At 44.8% G+C, this 20,675-nt stretch overlaps 1 protein-coding gene across 1 annotated transcript in view; it reads left to right on the top strand.

Annotated features, from left to right (window-relative positions):
* Window positions 1-20,675, top strand: part of ADGRA2 (adhesion G protein-coupled receptor A2) — a 150,407-nt gene that overhangs the window by 109,106 nt on the left and 20,626 nt on the right. Inside the window, exon 8 of the mRNA XM_083184476.1 lies at window positions 12,617-12,781. Coding sequence (XP_083040602.1) covers window positions 12,617-12,781 — 165 coding nt within the window. The remainder of the gene's footprint in view (window positions 1-12,616; window positions 12,782-20,675) is intronic.

Here is a 20,675-nt window from a genome sequence, read left to right as displayed (position 1 = left end):
TTATTATTTATTTATTAACAGATTCTTATATAGCGCATACATATTCCGCAGCGTTTACAGAGAATATTTGAACATTCACATCAGTCCCTGCCCCAGTGGAGCTTACAATCTATATTGTCTACCACGTGTTCGTGCGCACACACAGACATTCTAGGATTAATTTGTTGGGAGCCAATTAACCTACCAGTATATTTTTGGATAATGGGAGGAAACCGGAGTACCTGAGGGAAACGTACGCAAGCACGGGGAGAATATACAAACTCTGCACAGTTATAGCCATGGTGGGAATCAAACCCATGACCTCAGTGCTGTGAGGCAATAATGTAACCATTACACCATCCATACTGCCCCTAGTTGGGAAACTACTTGATGTATAATGTTATAAAACTCCGTCTTTTTAAAAACAAAATGGAAAAAGCAGATACAGGGCGGGATACTCTAAAATCCGCAGCCCTCTTCGCCGGCCACCGCATTTCTAATGACCGCATATTCTCTAAAATATGCGGTCATTAACGCAAGGGACAGCTCTTGCGGTAAGAGCTGTCCCTTGCGATGCGGCGCCGTTGCTGGACTTCCGGGTCTATGACCCGGGAGTCCATCTGCGCATGCGCAGACTGACGCGCCGGCCGCGGGGCATGCTGGGAGGGATCCGTGACGTGACGGGTAAGAAGCCCATAGGCTTCTGCAGGGAACCGCCAGCTTTTGCTGGCGATTCCCTCCGCAGCTGTGACACTGCGGAGGGAGGTTAGAGAATACAGAAATGCGGTAAAAACCCAGATAACAGGGTTTTTACCGCATTTCTGTAATAGAGAATCTCACCCACAGTATTTTGCAGCCAATGAGCAAGGAGCTGTGTTCTATCTAGTGCATATTACAAAATAAAAGAAAGTACCTGATTGGTTGCTTTGGGTTCGTTCAACATTGCCCCCTGCTATGATATAATCCTACCTTTTGTCATTGTTTCTTTTTAACTTCTGAATTGGTGGCAGCAACAATGGTGGTGTCATTGATTGCAGCATTCCCTAGCAAGAGCCCTGCATATGTTTAACATTAAAATAAGTTACTTAGGCTGAAGCAACAAACTACGCCATCAGGCCTGCTAGTAGAAACCCGTATCATCCTCTCCTGAGGACCAAAGAAAATAAATCCATCAGCCGCTGTTTTTTTAAACTGCATGTGCTGTTTGCATGAGTCATGTGAAATACATGCGTACATCATACAATGGTTTTAGAATCAGGGAATGTAGTTCTTCGACAAGTTGCATTTGGGTATAGGGAGAGCAGGAATGTCTTGTTTACATTCAGTGTCTGCGTTTAAATTTAGCAAATGGCTCTGGTATTACAGCGTAGCATCCTGCCGACTCCAGCCCTGATAAACTGTTTATTCCTAGCTGGCAAATCAGCCGTTTCCTCTCAGCGTGAAGGTACATCCTGTGCGTTAAGGGACTCCTATCGGATGTACAATTCCCCTGCCAAGGTGCTCCAAGAAACCGAGCAATTGACGGCAGATCGGAGTCACTTGGCCCACCTAGTCTGTGCATGTTCATTGTTACAGCAACAGCAAAGCAAACACGTGATACCCACATTCTTGAGCAGATTCCAGTGACTGTAGTATGGTGTGTAAATTACTGCAGTCTTTTACTTCATAACAAGTACTGTCCTATCAGACATTAGCTATGTGGGGATAGTCATCAATATACATACTTGTAAATTTAATTTCAGTTCAAATCTGTTGGAGCATTACCATATAAAAGCCTCAATATTATATTGTTAGCTTTTAGCACTCCACCTGCCGTCCTGTCCGTCCTGTCTCCCTGCACAGAAGTCAAAAGTTGCTGTTTATAAAAAAAAATGTAGTAAATGTCCCACAGGTAGAAAGTACACCAGTGAAAACAGATGAAGGGGTAATTCAGGTTGGTTTGCCCCAGCCAGGCTGTGGAAAGCGAGCAAGGCAGCCAGGCCAGCAGCAGCTCAACGGACTGAGGAGAGCTCAAAATTGAAAAAGGGGGGACAGCATACCCTAGGCCCCAGCCGAAGCGCCCAGGCCACGGAGATCAAACAAGCAGCCAGCAGCTGACTCCAGCTCAGTGAAAATTGAAAAGGGCCAGGGGGGACAGGAAGATATGGGCAGCCAGAGTGACAGTCAGACAATCAAAGCAAATACTGGAATCCTTTAGTTCTCGGCCCGGCTGCCTGGCGCAAGCTCTGCTCACCCTGTCCGCACCGCTAACCCTGCCTGGCTTCACCTCACACCCCCCTGGCAAAGAGCATGTAACCCCTTGGCTTAGAGCATACAACCCTGGCAGATCATGTAACTCCTGCCATAGAGCATGTAACCCCTGGCAGAGAGCATGTAACCTCTTGACATAGAGAATATAACGTGCAATAGGCATTACTGTGTGTGGCATAACTTGTAAGTGGCATTACGGTGTGCAAAACCAAGAATAGAATTGGAGCACTGGTTAAAAAAATACGTGATAAGGTGGGTCAAGGGGCGGGGCTGGGGTGGGTCAATGGGTAGACTGGGGGTGGATCAAGGGGCGGGCCACTGTCTGGGAATCTCTCAACAAAAAGGTGGTAACCCTACTTAGATATGATCAGTTTTGAATTTGACTTGGTAATTCTGATTATATTAATTGATCTAATTAATCCTCTGCAAAATAGCAGGCAGCATCTCCATGTGATTATCAGACATACTATCATAGAGGCAGGTCCTACCCCTCACACACACACACACACACACACACACACACACACACACACACACACACACACACATATCCGCGTGCTGTAATTGTAGTCACCAACAATCCCTCTCCATGGCTATAATTTACCTTTTGCAGAAAACCAGATTTCATTTACAGGTTACCAACCCTATAGAATGGAGGGGACTTGGTAACTGTAACAGGAAGAGGGCTGGCTATGTTCCAGTTGTGCAGATGCTGGTTAGTGTAAACTATATGACGGGTTTCAGCCAGCGTTCCCATATTTCTTCGCATTATTCATGTCTGTCATTTACTTGCCTGGGCAGTGATTCCAAGATGCATGCTTTGTTTATACTGTTCCTCTCTGCTTTCCAGCAAAGCTATTTTCTCCTCCATTGTGAGTGACACAATCCTGGTGCTCAGACAAAACGTATACATCATATTAAGTTTATGTGTAGCAAGCTTAGACAATGCGAGTGAGATTGCCAAGTTCTCCAGGCTACTATGCCGAAACATTAGCATCATGTACAGTTCACTTTGGTTCACACGTGCTTCATTCTGGTCAGCTATTTGTATGAAAGCTCTGTGGGTTAGTGATAAATAAGGACGGGAGGATTGTCAGTTTTACAGTGGTATATAAACTAGATAAAATGCATAATGATAGATTATTATATGTTCTTAAGACAGATATCCGGTACAATAATTTGCCACAAAGTCCATAAAAGTCATGTGTTGGGTGCAAACTTTGGTAAAACATGTATATAAAATTGTTTGTAGGACTCACATCCCACAGAAACGCTTAATAGTGGATGTGGAGGGCTTTCGTTTCCTATCTACATAAAATAATAAATACTTCTGAGGTGTAATTCCACCAGTGACCACTAGAATACACTTGATGGACCAAATTATTTCTTTGAGTGCGTAAAAATGTCATAACAGAAAGTGAAAGCAATTTTTGCAGGGACACAGGTCTTGCTGGATATGGAGAGAGGGAGCTGTGAAGTTAGAGATTGGAGGTAGGAGGAGATAGGGACTGGGGGGTGGGAGTCTGTGGGCTAAAAACAGTCACAGCTCAAAGTGAAAGCACATTGCAGAAGTTCATCTGAAGTCTGAATTGTGGATGTGGCAGATAGAGAACTCATATGGGGCTCGGTGAGCACCTGGGTATGCGGATCATAGATAGACAGTGCCTAGGTTGACAGTTCATATGTCAACACCATATGGTCAACATGCTTTAAGTTGACACGTTCAAAATGTCTACATGACAATGGTCGTTACATATATGGTTGACACGTTTTTTTGCCAAACATACAACATTTGATCCAAAAAGATGGAAAAAGAAGAAGGACCTCTGGAAGGACGCCCCCGTAATCCATCACCTGCCAGACACAGAGCCGGAAAAACCATCTCCTCCAGCCACATAGTTGACCCACAATCACGGACGCTGTGGCAGAGCGCCGTGTGAGATCTACAACGGGGAAGGCTGTAACGAGGAGGCGGCTTCTGTTGGGACACTGCAGCCGGCTGATCTCCTGCACATTACAGGTCAGCTGAGCGGGGAACGGAGAGAGCGTGCGCTGCGGTGCATATCCTTCCATAGAGTGACATTCTGAACTGCCCTCAATACCTATCGGTAAGAGTTTACACAGAGACAGGACGGACACTGTTTGCACCAGCCCAAAAAACAGAAGTCCTTGCTCCTTGGTTGCATGCACAACTCACGCTAAGTGCTTTGCTACAAAATTGAAAGTGTGCACACTAGCCATCTTCATTTCCATATAGTCTTATTGAAAAAAGCGGACACTGTCAGCCTAAACTAAGGGATTGAACTTGGTCTACTTGTTTAAACATTTATGCCTGACCCTAAAAGGGTGAAAGAAAAAGATTCACATATGCATACAAATTTAGTGAATTAATTATTTGTCGCAGTGAACCTATGTGCTTTTAAATATTGTATATGTTTGTGTGTTTTAATAAATTGTTATTCATCTTGTTTACCCAAGAGCGGCCCTCGTTATTGTTGTGTAATCTGCCTGGAGGAGAACTCCGGACATCTGTTCTACACATTCTGCACAGGTTCTCAAACTCGGTCCTCAGGACCCCACACAGTGCATGTTTTGCAGGTCTCCTCACAGCACCACAAGTCAAATAGATCTTTTAAAATGTGTCAGTCAGTAATGAGTGCACCTGTGCACCTGCCGGGTGACCTGGAAAACGTGAAATGTAAGGGGTCCTGGGGACCGAATTTGAGAACCCCTGTCCTAATGTCAGTCCTGTGCCACATGCAGCATGTTTCCAGGGTGGTAGAAAGCCATGCTGACTCACAGTAATGCGTGGGGGGGGGGGGGGGGGGGGGGGGCTTAAAAACCCATGACCACACCCACTAAAAAGAATACAGTATAAAATATTTATAATTACAGGGCTGCCATTATAATCCGGATGGGTATGTGGTCCCTGGGTCAACAATGTCTAGGTCGAAGACTGCTGGTCAACAAGGACTATGTCGGCACCCAGGAATGGTCGACCTTGCCAAAATGGTACCAAGCTGCCACTTCATTCCCCCTGAAGTTGATATTAATATTACCGGTGGATAATGCCCTGTATTTATACTTTAGCAGCTTATTCCCAGCATCGGGAAGATTATTTTGCTATACTGCTGACAAACCTTCCTGCGCTCTGGGACAGTTTCCTTGCATCAACTACCCTACACCTACGTTTATTTATATTTCTCCTGGCGTCAACTTCCTTCTTACTGTGACCAAAATAGATCATTTCCCTCAAGTTATCTTTCCCAGCATGTTTCCTATTTTCAGTTTTTATGATAAAATACATTAAAAAAAAATAAAAAAAACCATAATTTTATAAAATGTCTCTTTACCTATTATCGTACATGCTTTCCATGGGGGTCCTGGTAGTATTTTCAGAATTTCCTTGTTACCAATTGACTAGTGCCTAGTTAGTTATAGTGGGAAAGTGTGACACTGCATTCTAGTATATAATGATAAGATGCCAGCATTTAGGTATAGTGGTATCAAAACATGGAGAGAGATAAGGTTCCAACCAATCATCTGATTGGCTGGAGCACAATGTAATATTAATTAGGAGTAATAATAAATATATCATTTGTTAAATCTGCCCTTTTATCTCTCTCCAAGGTTTGACACCTCCCCCCCTTTAATGAGCTACAGAGGTTCCAGTAGAACCAGATGAAGACACTATTGTTCCGTAGACATGGTGCAGTGGATGCTGCGGTTTTTTTTAATGCACCATAAGCTGGGTACACAATACGCGGTGTGTGTACCCAGCGATATTGAGACATGCAGAACAATGGAGGACAAAGCCTGATTAACCAATAGGTTTATTAGGCTGCAGCCTATGGCGTCGCCAGGACTGGAGGTGGGGGGGTCTCTTGCAGGTGACAGCCTAGGAATACAATTAAGTCCTAATTTATTCCATGCTTGTTAGCTATCACCCATCCTGGTGAACTGTGGAGGGTAAAGTTCTTAAGGTGACTGCCAGATGGCTGTGCCAATGTAACTTACTGATGGACCACTACTTTATGTACATTGTGCTACAGCACCAGCCGGGCAGCCTAAAGCCAAATATAATAGGGTGTGAGGTTTAGAAAGTGAGAGATCTTGGGAGCGTTTTCCATTTTTTTAAAGGAGCAATCATTTACACGGCAAAAACGAAATGGCTTTTTTAATTGTAAATGATTTGCTGCTTTAAAAAAAATAATGAGAAAACTCTCCTAAATCTGATTCTCACACCCTGTTACATTTGGCCCAAAGTCTTCTTTAGATCCTATATGCCAGTTGTATAACCTTCGTTACATGTACATGGGCAGTATGACTGGTGATTCCCTGAGCGCCCATACAGGGATGTTTAGAAGGATTACAAGGGGAGCTGCATGTGCACTAGCTCTATGACACCTGGAACCTTTAATCAGGTCCTGATATAGGGCATCGTTAGCGACCCGTGGTAGAGCACATACGTGACAATTTTCAGCATACACACCAACCAATATTTTAAACAATATCGCTCAGAAGCGGGGAAATGAGCGATATGGTTTAAAATATCGCTTAGTGTGTATGGGGCTTTAGAGTTTCCAAAACAGATTTTAGTTTCCTTCACTGCACCCTGAGTCACCTGCTCACCATAAAATACCCTCAACAACCCCGCCGTCTCCCAAGCCCGCTGAATTGATGTCACCCATGATTTAGCAGTGATGCTGGAATACATCATTTGCAAACAAAACTCTCAGATTCAACCACTGCCCTCACCTGTTATATCTAATTTACTGTATGTCCATGAACTGTCCCAGTTTAAATCAGTACTTAATGGCCACTCCAATCTACACCATTACCTCAGTTTTGTCACAAGTTTCGATGTATTGGATATGCTAGTTCCACTCACAAAATGGCTGCCTCCACTCTATGTAAGCAGGGGCGGATTGGCCCACCGGGAAACTGGGCCACTTCCCGGTGGGCCGGCCCAAAACTCTTTAAAAAGCACTTCGCCCAAATCCAAAATGACCGCACAGCACCTCCCAGGACCTTCAAGCGGCACAGCACCAGGCTCCCAGAAAGAAGCAGCAGCAGGTGAGCTGCCCCCAAAGCCCCCCCCCCCTGCGTGCATTACATACTGCCGATCTCCCCCCCCCCCCCGTGCGTTACATACGGCCCCCACCTCCCACGCGCATTACATACGGCCGCTAGGTCGTCATCCCCCCATTCACACCAGCATAATTTCCCGGGTTGGGTCCGGGAACAACCCGCGACTAACGCAGGTGTGAAAGGTTGCCAGGCCAAAATCCCGGCAAAAAATTTCATGGAGCAGGGTTGTGCCCGGGTTTAACCCGGGGACCTGGCCGGTGTGAATGGGGTAGGGGAAACTTACCCGGGTTGCGCGTCCTCGGTGTGCTGTCCGGCCGGGGATCCACACAGGCGGCGGGCGCAAATGACGGGACAGGCGGCGGATGAAGATGACGCAGCTCTCCGGCGGCAGTGAGGGCACCGGAGAACTGCTTCATCTTCATCCACCGGCTGTCCCGTCATTTGCGCCCGCCGCCCGTGTGGATGCCTGGCCTGCACGGAGGACAAGCAAGCAAGCCTCCTCCCCGCCTCCATTCCACCCCCTTCACACACCAGAAAATGCAGGGACTTTTCTGGTGTGAAAGGGGCCAACCCTGGAATGGCCCGGCATGATTCCTGGGCCATATTCCCATTTTCTGGTGTGAAAGGGGTATTAGCAATGGATGCACTGTAACATTTTCTGCCTCCATAGTATATAAAAATAGATACATCATGTTATTACTATTTCTTTTAGAAGTGGATTTTATTTTTTTATTTCACTTCTTGAATTCTTTAATAAGTCTCTTTCCTGTTCCTTCTAACATTTCCTGTCTAATGCCTGTGACTAAGGATGAGGCCTCTGCCATGAGTACTGGCTTTTAACACTGAACATTTTTTAGTATAAAATGATTGTTTTCTTAGAATTCTAGATTAGCAGAGTTAGAGGTAATAGGTTCCTATTTAATTACATTTGGTACCATAAAGGGACTTCGGTGCGACTTTTATGGACTCATCACGTGGGTGTTACAGCTGTCTATTTAAAAATGATAAAAACCCTACCCTGACACAGCTAGGCAGGCCCTTGGTTTCTGTTTTAAAGACACAAATCTAAAGGATTTGAATTGGCATAAAAAAAAAAATTGGGGAAGGAAAAGGGTCTTTAATGGATGCCAGTAATATACATCAACCACAAAGCAGTTTCCCGTCCTGTGTCCTACTGCTGGGCTGTGTTGTCCATACAGCTCCAGAAGCCTTGGTGCTTATATCGGGTGCCCAATATCCGATCCGGTGGCTTGATTTGGCCTTGCTATGACTTTTGAAGAAAGTGTCCCGACATTAAATTTAAAATAAGAATTTTTCTTACATTGTCTAGATGAACCAAGTGGTTCTTATCTGCCATGGAATTCTGTGTTTTTATGTTAGAATTCCAATGAAAAAGGTAGACATTAACAAAAGGTTGACACATAAAAATACCAAAAATAGAGAATATACTATCAAGAAGGTGAAAATTTGCCTAGCAATGGAGAACTCATTTTTAAAAATATAATTGAACTATTTATATTCATTATAGCAGTTATGTTGATATTTCAAAGCATACTGTACTGTGCTTTCTAGCATTTACTGTATATTGATAAATCAAATGCTCTGCTACCCCTCTGCTCCGCCTTTCCCCCTCCACCTCAGCTCTGCTCTCTCCCTTCCCCTCGGCTCTGCTACCCCTATCCTCTGCTCCCCATACTCATTCCTCTGCTCCCCCCTCCTCCGCTCCCCTCCCTCTGTTCCCCCTCCCCTCTCCTCCCTTCCCTCTACTCCACTCCCCCTTTACTCCGCTCTCCCTCCCCCATTCCTCTGCACCCCCTCTTCTCTGCTCTCCCTCCTCTTCCCCTCATCCTGTCCCCTCCATCCCCCATCCTCTCCTCCACTCCTCCTCTCTCCGTCTACTCTGCTCCCTCTCCTCCTCTCGACCTCCCCTTTCCTCTGCTTCCTCTCCACCTCCTCCTCTGCTTCCTCTCCCCCTCCTTCTTTTCCCCCTCTCTGCTCTCACTTTCTATTCTATTTCTCTCTTCCCCACCTCTTTCCCCACACTTCCCTTCTATCTCTGACAGTCTCTACCTGGCACTGTCTTTCTTTCTCTCTCTCTTCCTGACACCCCCTCTTTCTCACTTCCTCTCTCCCCCTTTTTCTCCCTGACATCCCTTCTCTCTTGCTCTCTGTCTCTCCCTTTTCTCTCTCTGACATTTTGGTGTACGGTATAATGTGTAATGGGTATTACATGTGTGGCATAATGTGCAATTGGCATTACATGTGTGGCATAATGTGCAATTGGCATTACATGTGTGGCATAATGTGTAATGAGCATTATGGTTTGCGGCATAATGTGTACGGGGGAAACAGTGTGAGGCACAATGTGTAATGGACGTTACATCTGAAGTAAAAAAAAAAGACACTATGCAGTTTTTTTTGTGTTTGTGTGTGTGTATGGGAAGGGGGGGGGGGGGGGGGCAACCTTATTTTTGCACCTGGGCCCACAACTCGCTTGTTTCGCCACTGTGTTCTACAGTATATCCACAATGCATCCTGTCTGTAAGCTACTCAGAATGGGATGCACAGCAAAGCAGGATCTTAGTAGCAGATATTGGAACTGTGGGCAACAGTCTGGATGAGGTAGTCAGGAATTGCCACAGACATATCTGTGCTTATCCTTTCTTATTTCAGCAGTCTTCGACTGCACCAAAGCATGCTGTTTGCTGTCACCTTGATACTTATGTTGCAGCAATCGGCTGATGTTCCTATAATCATTTACCCTGTATTTGTCCTGTATTGTCTTCAACTGTAAGTTACTGTTTTCCAGTTTGATTATGTGTACTCTGTAACTGGGCGCTGCGGAACCCTTGTGGCGCCATACAAATAAAGGATAATAATAATAATGTAGAATTATGCACACATTGCACTTTTCTCACAGCATGCTGTTTATGCTCAGGAAGACAAATGATATGAGTTAGAGCAGAGTTGACCAACCTGTGCCAGTGTGGAACTAGAACTCCCAGCATTCCTTGCCATGGAAAATGGTTCATATGTTCCATTACATTGTAACTGTTCCAAATGGAAAATAAATAACAGCCTCTTAATTCATCCAACAGCCACCTAAATATGCTAAGTCTTTTACTTCCCCTTGTATGTATGATAAGAAATTCTAGTGCGTGGCGCCTACTAATGTACAATAAATGCCATCTGAGATTTAATCACGGATATCCACTTTTCATTTCAACTTCCGTCACAACACTTTTTTTTTTTTTAAACTTCTGCTTCTCTGATTTGGCAGGGAACTTGACTCTCATTTCCTTTATTGAGTAGTTTTTCTTGCTTACTTTTCAACAGCTAAAGGTTCGGCCATTTGTGAGTAACTTTATCATTCCAATGACAGCATTTTACAATGCATCCACTACGCCAGTTGGCCTCAATCTTTAATTTATCGAACCTCCCACACTCATCAATAACAAAGACCCAGCCTCATTTAGGCTTCGCAATTCTGTGATAACCCATTGCGAAGATACTAATCACATATGTACTTACAAATGCTATTAGCAACGCAAATGGCAGCTCTCCCGATAAGACCAGCCCTTTGTGATGCACTTGGCACTCATGCTCAGAGTGAACCAGGCAGCCACTGGATATGCTGACAGGGATCCAATCAGATACCTCACATTGGGGCAGATGTATTAAGCCTGGAGAAGAGATAAAGTGGAGATAAGGTAAAAGGAGATAAATCACCAGCTTTATCTCCTTTCACTTTATCTCCAGGCTTAATACATTTGCCCCACAGGGTGATGCAGAAAGCAGCCCTTAGGCTATATATAGCTATAAGTGGTTATCCCCCGCCTTGGAGTCCTGACATCTAGGCTTAAGTACATTTGGAAAAGTGGGATAAACCCTGAAAGCTGGGTTTTTAAAGCATTTCTGTTTTAGTACATACAACCCTCTAAGTCAGGCGCAACCAGGAAATTTCCGCATATGTTCAATATTTATTAGGTGTCTAAGTCGCTAAAAAGTAACATAGCACATGTGTTCCTCATTAATAGCGCACATAGTAAGAGGAGCGATTGAGATACACAGTATCAGAAATGTATTCGACATTCCTGAGCGGTGACTTGGATGTGGCTATGCAGGATACAGTATATGATATCCTATCGGCATGTTATGTGGGTGTCGCAGGTGTGACGCTGAAGTAATTACGAGCTCAGCCACGTAACAGATGAATGTCTAAAGATATTCACAGTGTACATCTCAGTCCCTGCACATGCAGCCACACAGCTGTGAACCAGGGCAGGGCTTGTAGAAGTATTAGCATAAAGTTTAAGATGCTACTGCTCATATAGTGTTCACTCTAGCACCCTGCACCTGTCACAAACCCGTGCATTCATCTATCCTGTTTGGAGTGTCGCTCTCAGATCTGGTGCTACTAGCATGAGCTGGTCTGTATCTCAGTGCTGGGATACAGGCCAGACTGTGCTAACACCACCAGTACTGAGACAGTAAAAGGCGGTCACAGTGCTGGTAAGATTACCCTTCCGGCACTAACCATAATTAAGTCAAGTCAAGAGCATAGAAAGAGGAACTGCAGAGGTTGTGACAGGTGTAGTGTGAGTGAATACTGCCATTAACATCATTGCATTAATAGGTACTTGAATAGGCAGGTCTGTCTTGGTAACATTTAAAATATCTTATTTAAATAAATGGATGTAATAACGCCTTCTTTTTTTGTTTAGCTCCATATATCTATTGTTTATTCCTTTTCTTTCTTTTTTTTTCTTTTTTTTTCTTTACCAAGGCCTTTACATCACACAGACAGAGATGTTTATTTCTGTAGCCTTTGATTTAACACAGCACAGGTCTGCTCTGTACAGCAAATACAGTTTTATATCTGGTATTGTGTATGATATTAATGATATGATATGATCAGGTGAAAGAAGACTGAATCATATAGGGCCAGATGTACTAAACTTCAAAAATGATAAAAAAAAAACAGCCAATCAGCTCCAATGTGCCATGTCACAGACTGTGTTTGAAAAATGTCAGGCAGGAGCTGATTGGCTGGCTGTTTATCAGTCTCCATTTTTGCACTTTTAAAGCTTAGTGCATCTGGCCCATCGAGTGGAGCCAGGAAGGTAACTCAATGCATTTAGTAGTAGCCAAATAAATTGTTATATCATGACCATGTACAGTTATACTTCAGATTGCTTTGAAGTGATATGTGACAGTGAGAGTGCTATATTTCTGTGTGTTACTTTATGCCTGTAACCTAGACCACTGACCCCTTCTCCTTGCCTTGCCCCACCAGCGCTCTCATCCTCTCCAACATCTTGCTGTCTGCTAACGGTGAGTGGGAGTGTAGCGTGTCAACCAAGCAGGGCGTAATCAGCAAGAAGGTGGAACTGGTGGTTCTGGAGACATCTGCATCCTACTGTCCTGCTGACAGGGTGACCAACAACAGAGGCGAATTCAGGTATGTGTTCTCCTTCAGTCCACACCGTTACTGGGCCTATCTTCTTTAGATAACATGGCTTTATCATGGAAACCTTTTACTAGTGTTTCATGTCACACCGCAGTGGTATCAGAGTAATTCTAGTTGGATGACACCTATCATTTTACACTATAGGGCATAGTTTATATGATATATGTTGTTTCCTGGCCACAAAAGTCCAGCATGAGGATGCAGTATCGGATGAGGAGAGACATTGTCTGCTGTAGCCTAGGCCTGGACTAGATGATAGACTCACCATAAATAAACATCTGAGTTCAAATAATCATGCAGCCTGATTGGTCAGAACTTGTCAATTGTGCCCCTCAGGCCAAGCAGCTATATCGCTTATGGCTTCACAAGAGCCTTTTAATTTCCCATTATGCTCAGCAAACGGCTCTATCACTACCTTTTGATAACAATGAGCTTTCTGTGGCCACACCCTGTATTGTACACCTTAGCGTTGTCTCCATAGACTTCCCTTTGTGGGAAGCACAACAAAAAATACAATTGGTTGCAGAGGATCATCAGAAATAGAGCACTGATGTACACTGCTTAAATAAATAAAGGGAACACTAACATAACACATCCTAGATCTGAATGAATGAAATATTCTTATTAAATACTTTGTTCTATACATAGTTGAATGTGCTGACAACAAAATCACACAAAAATTATCAATAAAAATCAATTTTATTACCCCATGGAGATCGGGATTTGGAGTCACAGTCAAAATTAAAGTGGAAACAACACACTACAGGCTGATACAACTTTGATGTAATGTCCTTAAAACAAGTCAAAATGAGGCTCAGTAGTGTGTGTGGCCTCCACGTGCCTGTATGACCTCCCTACAATGCCTGGGCATACTCCTTATCCCAGACCTGGACTAAAGCATACACCAACTCCTGGACAGTCTGTGGTGCAAGTTGGCATTGGTGGATGGAGACAGATGTCTGGGACATGATGTCCCAGATGTGCTCAATTGGATTCAGGTCTGGGGAACGGGAGGGCCAGTCCATAGCATTAATGCCTTTGTCTTGCAGGAACTGCTGACACACTCTAGCCTCATAAGTTCTAGCATTGTCTTGCATTAGGAGGAACCCAGGGCCAACCGCATCAGCAAGGGGTCTGAGGATCTCATCTCGGTACCTAATGGCAGTCAGGCTACCTCTGGCGAGCACATGGAGGGCTGTGCGGCCCCCCCAAAGAAATGCCACCCCACACCATTACTGACCCACTGCCAAACCGGTCATGCTGGAGGATGTTGCAGGCAGCAGAACATTCTCCTTGGCGTCTCCAGACTCTGTCACGTCTGTCACGTGCTCAGTGTGCACCTGCTTTCATCTGTGAAGAACACAGGGCGCCAGTGGCGAACTTGCCAATCTTGGTGTTCTCTGGCAAATGCCAAACGTCCTGCACTGTGTTGGGCTGTAAGCACAAACCCCACCTGTGGACGTCGGGCCCTCATAAAACCCTCATGGAGTCTGTTTCTGACCGTTTGAGTAGACACATGCACATTTGTGGCCTGCTGGAGGTTATTTTGCAGGGCTCTGGCAGTGCTCCTCCTGTTCCTCCTTGCACAAATGCGGAGGCAGTTGTCCTGCTGCTGGGTTGTTGCCCTCCTACGGCCTCCTCCACAGCTCCTGATGTACTGGCCTGTCTCCTGGTAGCGCCTCTATGCTCTGGACACTACGCTGACAGACACAGCAAACCTTCTTGCCACAGCTCGCATTGATGTGCCATCCTGGATGAGCTGCACTACTGGAACCACTTGTGTGGGTTGTAGACTCCGTCTCATGCTACCACTAGAGTGAAAGCACCGCCAGCTTTCAAAAGTGATCAAAACATCAGCCAGAAAGCATAGGAGCTGAGAACTGTCTGTGGTGCAGTGTATATCTGGCTGTCTGACCAATAACAGATGAGATATCCCGATGTGTGTGACTAGACTCAAGGGCGTAACTACCATAAGTACAGGATGTTGAGCTGTTATGGGGCCCATAGCTAAGGGTGGCCCATCTTCCCTGTTTAAGTTACATGTGCTATACACATTTAACACCATTGGTTGGCAAACTTTTGCTATGGGGCCTACAAATATCTAGTTACACCCCTTAGTAGACATGCAGCCTGAAGAGGGGACTTTTCTTGGTGACTATAGTAACTGTGTATGGCTTAAAAGTAAATAAATAGGGACTGGATGTTGTACCTTGACCTTGATTTATTAAATCACAAAATTGACCATGTATTACCAAAGCAAAAGTAAGATTATGTGGACTATGGCCCTTATTCAGATCTGATCGCAGTACAAATTTGTTCTCAAAATGGGCAAAACCATGTGTACTGCAGGTGGGGCAGACGTAACATGTGCAGAGAGAGAGAGTTACATTTGGGTGGGGTGTGCTGAAACTGAAATCTCAATTGCAGTGTAAAAATAATGCAGCCAGTATTTACCCTGCACAGAAACAAAATAACTCACACAAATCTAAATCTCTGCACATGTTACATCTGCCCCACCTGCAGTGCACATGGTTTTGCCCATTTTGAGAACAAATTTGTACTGCGATCAGATCTGAATAAGGGCCTATAACAGATCAGTAATATTTTTATTGTCCTTTATTTCTTATATAGTGCAAGAATCTCTGTATTTCTTCCAAATGTCGTAATATCTAAATTTATAGCAGTGCCTCTCTGCAACACAGTCACTTAGAAAGATCTAATGTCAGGTGATAGTTATCCCTGCGACAAATAAGAGGCGGTAATCTGCTGACAGGGTTGGAGTCCAGTCAGCGGCGCATTTACAGGCAATGTGATTTTATAGCAAAATGAATCATGGAGCGAGCCTGGGGAACATAATAGTAGAACAGACCTGAAAATGTGCAAAATATTGCCGTCAGTCCTGGCCTGTGTTCAGCATATAAACAGTGGGGACACAAGGAATGTGGAATGTCATTTGCAGCCTTTCAATCTGCTTAGGGTTAGTGGTTCAGTCCCCGGGGATCTAACTCTCCCCAACAGAAAAAAAAAAATATAAGAAAATAATTGAACAGGACCCTCCAATGTGACACCTGCGCGTTAATAGGAGTTCCAGATTGCTCAGCAAATAGCTTTGGCACTGAAGGTGTTAAACTAGGCAGGTCTGGGTCCATCTGTTAGCCATTAAGAAGAATCATAGAAAAGGCTCCTTTCACATGCTCTGTCCTGGCAGAACGTGCAGGGCGTAAAATTCAAGGTGTTGGAATTTCGCTTGGCTGCAGAATAAAGAGCTATATGCCGTGCAGTGCAAGCCGTCTCTGTTCCTTTATGGAATATAAATTATTGGTACAGCCAATGTGGCTTCAATTAGGCTGCCCCCTCCCCTCCTACCGCTCTCCTTTCTTGTGCCGTCTGAATCAGAGAAGGATGTAGGAGTAGGTACCGAGGGAAATTAGAGATTTGCAGAGTCAATATCCAGGCAGAAGCCAACACCAGATGTTACATCAAATCCTGCTTTATCTTCTTTCGGCGCTGTTGGACAGGCGACAGAGTTCATGCACCAGGTGCTGACATTCTAAGGGGCTCACTTGGGATAGGTAATGGAGGCATCTCTCCCCGTGATTGGTGCCCAGACTGCAGCTTGTTACAGTATAGGCCGCTCTTTGGTGCCAGTTCGTATTGTTACAGGGTTATCTTCCACCTGGAATACAAATAAATGATGCATCCAACCACAGTGAGAAGGCCAAGCCAATCAATATCCTCCAAACAGATTAAGCTATTCTGTTATAAACATTTACTCACCACGTTCAAGGTCAACAAAACTGCAGTTCAGTATGCAACCCTTTATACAAAGTACATTTAATAGCTGCCATAATGCCATAGTGCTACTGAAGCCAGTGAGATCGATACTTTTTGACAGTATCATTATTGTATTTCTAGAATATATTTATTTGAATAAATATATATATATATATATTTATATATATGTAGAGCACAGTCGTGAGTTGGCGCCCCTAGTGATGATCTTCACAATCTTCACAACACCTATTAGTGTGTTTTCTGTGGATAAACCAACCGGCTGGGTGGCGGATGGCCTTTCTCCTGGATATGCTGCTAATATATTTGCAGTCGGATGTTACGTTAGTGGATAAGGTCTCTCTTTAATGGCAGTACCAGTATAAGGTTAAAAAGGAGACAACGACTCCAATTGAATTGTTGCCACTGTGTGGATTAAGAGACTTTTTTAATACATTTTTGAAATTGTTTGGACTCTTATTCTATATACTAGAGTGAATTGTATTAAGGCTGGACTGATCAAATTGTGAAGATCATTACTAGGGGCGCCAACTCACGACTGTGCTCCATATCCTTCCCATATCCCCATTCCATCAGGGGATCTTGTGAGATAGGCAGCCCCCACAAAAATTACATCAATTCTCTGGGCGCGACACAAGAGTCTGCTATATATATATATATATATATATATATATATATATATATATATATATATATATATATATATATATATATATATATATACAGGGCCGGCGCCATCACTAGGCAAATCTAGGCATTTGCCTAGGGCGCCGGCCACTGGAGGGCGGTATTTCGCCCCCCCCCCCTTGCCGCCCGGGTACCTGTCCTGCTGCGTATATGTGCGTAAAAGCTGGCGGTGGCGGCAGCGGGGGGTCCCTGCAGTCAATAAGAAATAACGAGCGCTATCCGCCGGGCTATGCGGAAGCGCTTCTGTTTTGGAAACACTGGCCTCACGCTGATTGGCAGAGATTCAGCCAATCAGCGTTCGCCGTGCGGCCAGTGTTTCCAAAACAGAAGCGCTTCCGCATAGCCCGGCGGATAGCGCTCGTTATTTCTTATTGACTGCAGGGACCCCCCGCTGCCGCCGCTGCCGCCAGCTTTACAGCGCCGCAGGACAGGTACCCGGGTGGCAGACACCGGGGCGCCCCTACCCCGACTTGCCTGGGGCGCTCTGGTGCCTTGCACCGGCCCTGTATATATATATATATATATATATATATATATATATTTAAACCTAATTAGCATCCAAAAAGCCATCCAGAGGTATGGCCCCTATTTGAATTTTGGCCGGGCGGGATCCCGACAGGCATTTACCCGACGTCGGGATCCGACTGTCAAAACACCGACAGCCGGGTTCCCGACGGCCACCGGCTATTTTCCCTCGTGGGGGTCCACGACCCTCATAGAGGGAGAATAGAATAGGTGGCTAGTGTAGCGAGCCACCATGCCCGCAAGGAGCTTAGTTGTGCTCACCATGCTGTCTGGGTCCGGCCAGTCGGGATCCCGACGTTGGGCTAATGACTGTCAGGATCCTGACTGTCGGACCCCTGTACCACACCCCCTGCAGCCACAGCTCTGGAGTCACCTCTGCACCCAACCCGTGTGAGTCTCTCTGAACCAAGCATATATTATTATTATTATTATTTTAAGGCACTATGTCACTAAGTGCTTTTCCTCTTTAAAATTAGGCTTGTAAAAAATAGCAGTCCACATAATCTTAAAGTAAAGAGAATAATCTACTCAAAAAGTAGATTAAAAAGCCCTTACTAATTCAAATACTTTAAGACCGTTTCCAACACTCCATTTTAAGGATAACCAGGCTTGAGTCTAAGTGACTGAGATACTAATTAAGTCACATGTGCTCAAACATACCTCCCAACTGTCCCGATTACAGAGGGAAAGTACACTAATTAGGCCTTGCCCACTTGTCCCACCAGCTGGTCGCAGTGTCCTGATGGTGGAGAGGACAGTTGAGGGAGCCGGAGATCACAGCATACGCACGCCATCTATCAGGCAGGGAGGGGAGCTGGGACTTACCCCCAAAATGATGGAAACGGGGGCCGTGATGCCCTCCCACACAAGATCCCACCCCTTTTTGGCACGGCTGCACTCCAGGCACAACAGTTCCGGCGTCCCACAGGACCAGTGATGGCAAACCTTGACACACCAGCTGTTGTTGGACTACTCATTCCAGCATACCGTGCTACATTTTTACTATTTGGCCATGCTAAAACTGATGCAGGGCATGCTGGGATGTGTAGTTCAACAACAGCATGGTTAGCCATCACTGCACAGGACAAAAGTTAGGAGGTATTACTCAGGCCTGGATATCCTAAAAATGTTGAATGTAATGGCGGAGTTTGAGAAAACTAGCATTATTGTTAAAACCGTACTAAGAATTGGTCGGCTGTTTTGTTGACAGAACGGTCTGTTTTTATGTCACTGTCCCTTTAAACTAAATGGATGCTAGTATAAAAGTTTGTCTGCAAAACATGTTCTCCCTCACTCCAGTCTGGCCCCCTGCTGGTTGTAACAATCATAACAATTCAGCCAAGCTTGGCAAGGTCACATATTTACTTTGATTTATTCCAGACATTCCAATTCTCTATGTGTTATTTGCCTGGCCTTTGTAGGAAAAATGATCAGTTAGAAATCAGTAACATCACACAAAGATCAGCCGCCAGTACTCTATCAGAGTTTTCCATCTGAGACCCTAGCGATCCCGACCAGACAATCAAAAATCTTGGCCTTACTGCTGCATTTTCACTATTACACAAATAGTCACATTTGAAAATATTTGTCTCAACACAAAAAATAACTGTAAATTAAAAATTGACTTTTGCTCTGTTACACACAATTTGGAAAATTATTGTTTGATCACTGCCTCATTCATGCAAAATCCTGGGACGAAATGTAATAGGTTAATACATTTTTTCAAAAATGGCCGGTATCGCACGTTTTCCAAAAATCGCACATTTAATAGGGAGTTTCGCCAAGTCCCAGTATGCTGGGGAGGCCTGCTGGGACTTGTAGTTCCACTGTAGAAAGCAACTTTTTAAATTACATTTTGCACGTCAGTCCGGCGTCCACCACCTAAGGATGCCGGGGACAGCCCTGGGCTTCAGCCCTAGAAGGGTGAAGACAACTTTGTTGAGGGGGTCCCCACACCCCCAGGTACCCCGTCCAAGGCTGACCAGCCACGGTGCGCATGGTACATAAAAAGGGTCCCCCGCTGTGGCATGACACCACGGGCTGTTGGAGCCCGTGCTGGTTCCAAAATATAGGGGGACCCCCAGTTTTTTTGTCCCCCTTATTTTTGGAACCAGGACTGGTCCAAGAGTCTGGGGCTGGTTTTGATTTTAAAACATGACTTAAAATTGCACCTTATTATAGCTCTCCCTCTGGTGTTTATAAGTTGCAATGATAATGATGGCAGTATTGGATGCATCTATATTCTGCATTTAAATTTGCTTTCATTTTAATATATGCTAAACTTAAAATACAGTACAATACATAAAGATTCTCGCCTGCTCTCCCCTCTTGTGAGACTTCTCTGGGACATAGGGCCTTATTCTAGTTCACTCTTTCTGACAAAATCCTTCTTAGATGGACAAAACCATGTGCACTGCAGGTGGGGCAGATGTAACTTGTGCTGAGATAATTAAATTTGGGTGGGGTTTTACTTCAAAGGTAGATCTATATAGTAGTGTAAAAATAAAGCAGCCAGTATTTACCCTGCACAGAAACAAAATAACTCACCCAAATCTAATTCTCTCTGCACATGTTACATCTGCCCCCCTGCAGTGCACATGGTTTTTTCCATCTAAGAAGGATTTTGTCAGAAAGAGTGAACTAGAATAAGGCCCTAACTGTAGATCTGAGCAGGGAAATGCACTGGAGCAGTGGCATAACTACAGCACCGCTGCCCCCACGGTTGCGGGGAGGCGCTGGGTAAGTGGGGCGCCGGGGGGCTGCGGTGCTATTGTAATGCCCCATCCCCCGCAGCGTTACCTATATTCGCTGCGGTGGTCCCGGCTCCCCTGGCTTCATTCTGCTATTGCGACGGGCTATCATAAAATGTCCGCCCCCATAT

The sequence above is a fragment of the Crinia signifera genome, chromosome 4 (genome assembly GCF_055691185.1).
Source record: "Crinia signifera chromosome 4, ASM5569118v1, whole genome shotgun sequence".
NCBI lineage: Eukaryota > Metazoa > Chordata > Amphibia > Anura > Myobatrachidae > Crinia > Crinia signifera.
Note: the sequence above shows the minus strand (reverse complement) of the source record. Positions and strands in the feature narration are given on the sequence as shown.